Source organism: Nicotiana sylvestris, chromosome 12 (assembly GCF_000393655.2).
Source record: "Nicotiana sylvestris chromosome 12, ASM39365v2, whole genome shotgun sequence".
NCBI classification, from domain to species: domain Eukaryota; kingdom Viridiplantae; phylum Streptophyta; class Magnoliopsida; order Solanales; family Solanaceae; genus Nicotiana; species Nicotiana sylvestris.
The window spans coordinates 146,170,528-146,177,215 of record NC_091068.1 but is presented as its reverse complement, the minus strand read 5'-3'; the positions used below and the strand labels follow the sequence as shown (position 1 = coordinate 146,177,215).

The 6,688-nt window shown below is 37.0% G+C and overlaps 1 protein-coding gene across 1 annotated transcript; it reads left to right on the top strand.

Moving 5' to 3' along the window:
* The first annotated feature begins 4,912 nt into the window (after nucleotides 1-4,912).
* Nucleotides 4,913-6,212, top strand: LOC138883899 (uncharacterized). The gene is made up of 2 exons (XM_070164617.1): nucleotides 4,913-4,934; nucleotides 5,674-6,212. Exons 1-2 carry the CDS (start codon nucleotides 4,913-4,915, stop codon nucleotides 6,210-6,212), a joined length of 561 nt encoding a protein of 186 aa, XP_070020718.1.
* The last annotated feature ends 476 nt before the right edge of the window (nucleotides 6,213-6,688 follow it).

Below are 6,688 nucleotides of genomic sequence, written 5' to 3'. Positions count from 1 at the left end.
GGCTAAAAATCAGCTCAACTTTAGATGAGTTGAAATGATTGGGTCAAGATGGACTTAATTCAATAAATGGTCGGGTCAATGACTAGCCCAACCTTGTGTGAGTTGGACGGGTCAAATAGATTTGGACTCAAATTGTCATCGTTAATTATGACATAAAAATAGGCTATCATATTCATAATTAAGTGATAAAAAGTTATAAACAGTCACATGATGTAGAATTTTGGAATGTATTTTAGTAATAATTATACATTTTTTATGATAAAGATAGGTGTTGGAAAAAACAAATTATATTCTTTAATGGGTACTGGCTAGTACGGCTCACAATCCCAAATGCGGAGAACACGTGTGATAGTTAACCTCCTCCCTCTATCTTGCATAACAAGTCATTTAATAAAAATCTTACTTTACAATTTTACTACTTTATGCACCTACATTGTTTTTACGAGTCAAATAAGTATTCCATCATTTATTTATTACTCCCATCACACAAATATGGTGTAGACATGTGGGAAAGCTGGATACAGCTGGCATCCACTAGCTTTAGCACATGGGATCTACCATTGAGATTGTTCCATGTGTATAAGGTTAAAAGGGGTAGTTCGGGCATAGGGATTTTAAGGGGCTAGTTTTTATTTTGACAGTCTATATAAAGCAGACAAGATATCTCCAAATTCATTTCCCTCCCAAATATCTCCCAAAATTTCATATTTTCACTTTCCCGCTTTTTTGAATTCCCCTCTCCCTCTCTCTCTCAAAATGGTGATAACTGACGAAGAACTCTTTCCATTTACGAGACACAGCCAAATGATACAATGGAGATCAGGCAGGCTCGTAGAGATTTTATCGAAAAGGAAATTGAGTTCAACAACTATATGAAGACAGCTACACTTGACCTGGAGACTGTGAGGAACCTCTACTATGCAAAAGGTCTTAGTAGCCGCTTGTACGATCTGTTGATGAAGAATGCAAAGTATAATCCATATACAGGTAGTTTTAAATTTTTTTTGATATGCAAGTAGTTGCCTTTCCCACATTATCTAAAAATTTGATTCGAAAATTTGATATAGGCATTGAAGGACTGGCAGACACAATTTTCAGCGATCTAAACTCTGATACAACTCTGGAGATGAAGGAAGGCACTAATCTGAAAGCTGATGGTAAGATCTCAACATTCTCGGCTTTGTTTGTTGAAATACATGCTATATTAGATCTGATAATTTCACTGTTGAATTTGTGTTTAATCTTATTTAAGTTGAAGTTCTATTAAATACAGATATTGTGTTATTAGATAATTTAATAATGTGATCCTTAAAGCATACTTAAAATTTAATTGATAAATATCTCAACTGAATTGTATGTAGTAGAAAATGAATATCTATGAGAAATTGCGATCCTTAACATTGTATTGGGAAAAAACTGAGTTTGAATATTAAAGATTACGTGTCATGACACGTGAATTGGTCAAAAGGTCAAAACGCAATAAATAGTGAAGAGGTACGGGCGACAACAGATATGGGGAGAAGAAAGCAACATAGGTGTGGACCATTACTCAAATGGCACGAGTCTCGTACCTATTCGAGTCATTTAAAGACCGAAGATCGGAAGAAGTTGAAGATATGAATCTGATGACGTAAAAGAGTCTAAATACAGCATTAAATATCAAATACGTTAGAAAATTTGAATTAAATAGAAATGATTGTGTAACGTTTCTTCTAATGTCATTTATTGCTCATAATTGTCTTAAGATAAAGGCATTACACCTTCTCCTAGAATCAACTATAAAAGGAGAAGGACTCAACATCTGTAGGGATACGAAATATTATTGAGATTACACTGAAATATAAAACTACTTATTACTTTATTATTCTCAGAATTTTTCTATTATTTTCGTCTCCAGATTATCAGTAACCCAAATTTCTCTTTATTTCTAGCTTTGACCAAAGACTTAGATTTTTGGTTAAACAAATTGTTCCGTTACCGGGAATCTGATAATCTATTCTTTTTACGTTACATCCTACCTGTTGTTATCATCATGTCAAACAACAATGAAAACATTCATGAAAATCAAGCACATCAAGTGGATGGAGATCAACGTGATGATCTTTCCCCTCAAGGTTCTCCACGTGGATCTCATGAGGGCACTCCTAATGATCAATCTGAGCATGTTGATGGAAGAGATGAGGTTTTACAAAAAATAATTGACGCACAGGTTGACAAAGCTTTAGAAGCTCTAATCCGTCGATTACCTGCTGCACCGTCAACACCAAATGACAACACGTTGGAAAATCCCCGTTTTGGGCTGATTAATTCGGGTAATGGAGCAACCCCCAGTGATTCACAAGTGGGGGAACTAGGTAATTCAACTACTTCTCATTGGCAAAATTTAGTACTAACCTTGCAGAAACAGCTTAAGGAACAAAACGAACGCATAGAGCAAATCCCCGGAGTTCCACCTGTGATTAGAGGAGTGGATATGGACAAATATTCACAATAACCTTGGAAGCCAAGTGTTGTTCCCCTTCCAATTCCTAAAAAGTTCAAAATGCCCGGCATCCCAAAATACGATGGTACAACAGATCCATGTGACCACGTGACTGCATTTACAACAGGCGTGAAAGGCAATGACTTGACCAAACAAGAAATTGAATCAGTACTGGTCAAGAAATTTGGAGAAACACTCACCAAGGGCGCATTAACCTAGTATTTTCTTTTACCTGAAAATTCTATAAATTCTTTTGTTGAGCTTGCAGATTCTTTTATTAAAGCACACTCGGGAGCTCAAAATGTTGAGAAAAGAATGGAGGATATTTTCAAAATCAAACAAGGGGACTCCGAGTTGCTCAGGGATTTTGTTGATAGATTCCAACGTGAAAGAATGACTTTGCCTCGCATTCCTGATAATTGGGCTGCAATAGCTTTTGCAAGCAACTTAAATGACAAAAGTTCAGAAGCCACGAGAAGGCTTAAGGAAAATCTTTGTGAATTTCCTGCAACTACTTAGAATGATGTTTATAACAGGTACAGTACGAAGCTGTGAATCGAGGAAGATACCATTCCCCAATTTCATCATGAAGAAAGGAGTAGTTCAAGGAGATCAGAGATCGAAAAGAGATCAGGTAAGAATATGTATGATCCATATATGGGACATGCAGGGAAAGACTCACGGTCAAAGCATGATAGTCAACGATATGATTAAAAATCAAGGAACAGGGAATCTGGTTCTTCATCAACGTTCAGAAATGACCGAAACAGACAAGAGTCACGAGATGATGACATAAGTTTAAAGGCAAGGTTTGGTGGATATAACTTTAATGTCACTACTTCTGAGCTCGTAGCTGTTTTGAGAAGCATGAGAGATAAGGTACGATGGCCAAAAAAGATGCGGTCAAATCCAAATAGACGCAATCCAGACATTGGTGCGAATTACACAATGATCACGGGCATAAAACTTCAGAATGTAGATTCTTATAAAGTGAAGTGGATCATCTATTGAAACAAGGGTATCTCACTGAGTTATTTAGTAAGAAAGGTAAGCAAACCTATATGAAAAATAGACAAGAGCCATCAAAGCCCCTTCACCCAAGAGAACCGTGAATGTTATAAGTGGGGGAGAAGATATTTACGGTGTAACATATACGGTTTCCAACAAGGTTTTTAAAGTAACGATAACACACGGGAAACAGGTACGACAGGATTTAGAAAACGAAAGTATTTCTTTCGATGATGCAGATACCGAAGGAGTAATGACCCCACATAACGACGCACTGGTAATATATTTACTTGTACATGATACTAATGTAAAACAAGTTTTGATTGATCCAGGAAGTTCCGTAAATATTATACTATTAAGGGTATTACGTGAAATGCAAGCTGAAGACAAAATGATACCTAAGGTGCATACCTTGTCCGGGTTCGACAATTCAAGTGTGGTAACAAAAGGAGAGGTAATTCTAACAACTTTTGCTACAGGTGTTGTTAAAGAAACTAAATTTCAGATAGTAGATATGGAAATGGCTTACAATATGATCATGGGGAGACCTTGGATCCATGATATGGATGTTGTCCCATCAACTCTACATCAAGTTATTAAATTCCCATCACCGTGGGGAATTTGCCAAATTCATGAGGATCAGTAGACAGTTGGGAGTATCAACGCTGTAACAGATACGAGCACCATAAATAAAGAAAAATAGCAATTACAGGAAACAGTTGAAGGTATCAAGGATCAAACCTCAACTGAACAAGAAAAGACAGATTTAGACTCGAGACCTGGTACAATTCAAGAACCTGAAGAGAATAAAAATATCAAAACAACAATCGAAGAGCTCGAGGCTGTGATATTATTTGAGCAATGGCCTGAACGGAAGGTTTATGTTGGAGCCAATTTAAGCTCAGACATGCGAGATATGTTGATTGAATTTTTAAAAGCTAATGTGGATTGTGTTGCTTGGTCTCATGCTGATATGACATGGATACCACTAGATGTGATGAATCACAAACTAAATGAAGACCTATCCTTCACACCAGTAAAGCAAAAGAAAAGAAAGCAAGGAGCTTTCAAAAATCAGGTGATTCAAGATGAGGTCCAAAAGCTATTGAAAATTGGGTCAATCCGCGAGGTAAAGTATCCTAATTGGTTAGAAAACACAGTTGTTGTACCTAAGAAAAACGGTAAGTGGCGGGTTTGCGTGGATTATACAGATCTAAACAAAGTCTGCCCAAAAGATTCTTTCCCTTTACCGCATATAGATCAGTTATTTGATGCAAATGCAGGACATGAACTTTTGAGTTTTTTTAGATGCATATTCAAGGTACAACCAAATTAAAATGGACCCTAGTGATGAAGAAAAAACTTCTTTCATCACAAACAGGGGGACTTACTATTAGAAAGTAATGCCCTTTGGTCTCAAAAATGCTGGAGCAACCTATTAAAGGTTGGTCACTAATATGTTCCAAGAACATTTAGGAAAAACCATGGAGGTATATATAGACGATATGCTCGTCAAAACCCAGCATTCTCATGATCATATTTCTCATTTATCTGTTACATTTGAAATTTTACGAAAATTTAATATGAAACTCAATCCAAAAAAATGTGCATTTGGGGTTACCTCAGGCAAATTTTTGGGTTTTCTCATTTCTAACCGTGATATTGAGGTAAATCCTTCTCAGATCAAAGCAATAAAGGAGATCCCTAATATCCTTACGAGTAAAAAAGAAGTCCAAAGGCTAACGGGAAGAATTGCAGCCTTGGGGAGATTTTTTCCCAAATCTTCAGAAAAATGTTTTAAATTTTTCTCCGCACTCAAAAAGCAAGATTATTTTGAATGGAACGAAGATTGCCAACAAGCCCTTAAAAATTTAAAAGCTTACTTATCAAATCCACCACTATTGGCAAAACCAAAGGAAGGAGAAAAGCTACTCATCTATTTGGCCGTGTCAGGAGTTGTGGTAAGTGTTGTCTTAGTCCGTGAGGACCAAGGTAAACAATCTCATATCTATTATGTAAGCAAGTCTTTACTAGATGATGAAACACGATATCCACAACTAGAAAATTAGCATTAGCTTTGATCATGACATCTAGAAAATTAAGACCTTATTTTCAATGTCATCCCATTGTTGTAGTTACTGCTTTTCCATTACGAAATATTTTGCATAAACATGAATTGTCAGGAAGGTTAGCAAAATGGGCTATAGAATTAAGTGAATACGAAATCATTTATCAAACTAGGACTGATATAAAATCTCAAGTATTAGCCGATTTTGTAGCTGATTTTAGCCAGGGGATGCATTTAGAAGCAGAAAAAGAATTACAAGTTTTTAATGGTGCAAACCCAGGGACTTGGATTTTATTCATTGATGGTTCGTCTAATGTAAAAGGAGCAGGCCTAGGGATAGTTCTCATACCACCTACGGGTGAGACTATTAGACAGGCTATAAAATGTCATTCTATAACTAACAATGAAGTGAAGTATGATGCTGTAATTGCAGGTCTAGAATTGGCACGAGAACTCGGCATAACACAGATTATAATCAAAAGTGATTCTCAACTCGTGGTCAATCAAATGCTGGGGACTTATACAGCCAGGGAGACACGAATGCAAGAACATCTCGAAAAGGTACATGAACTAATAAAGCAATTCCAAACTTGGAAGGTAATGCAGATCCCAAGAGATGAGAATGTGGAGGCAGAACCTTGCCATCCAATGTGAGGGTAGAACCTTGCCATCCATTGTCTCCAACTCGTATGCTCCTTTTCCCGCAATGTCACGAACTCTGTAGGGTCCTTCCCATGTTGGACTTAGCTTTCCTGAATTAGCAGCTTTTGTAGATTGGAACACCTTTTAAGCATGAAGTCCCCAATTTTAAAGAATCTGAGGCGTGCTTTCCTGTTATAATACCGTTCAATTACTTGCTTTTGTGCTGCCATCCTTATTAATGCAGCTTCGCTTCTTCCTTCGAGCAAATCAAGGTTCACCTGCATCTCTTCATCATTTGATTCCTCTGTTGCTTGAACGTACTGTGTGCTCGGTTATCCTATTTTAACTGGAATTAAGGCCTCCGCACCATAAACCATTGAAAATGGTGTTTCTCCCGTGGTTGTTTTTGTCGTTGTACGATAAGCCCATAATACTCCAGGTAATACCTCAGGCCAATTACCTTTTGAATCCTGTAACCTTTTCTTCAA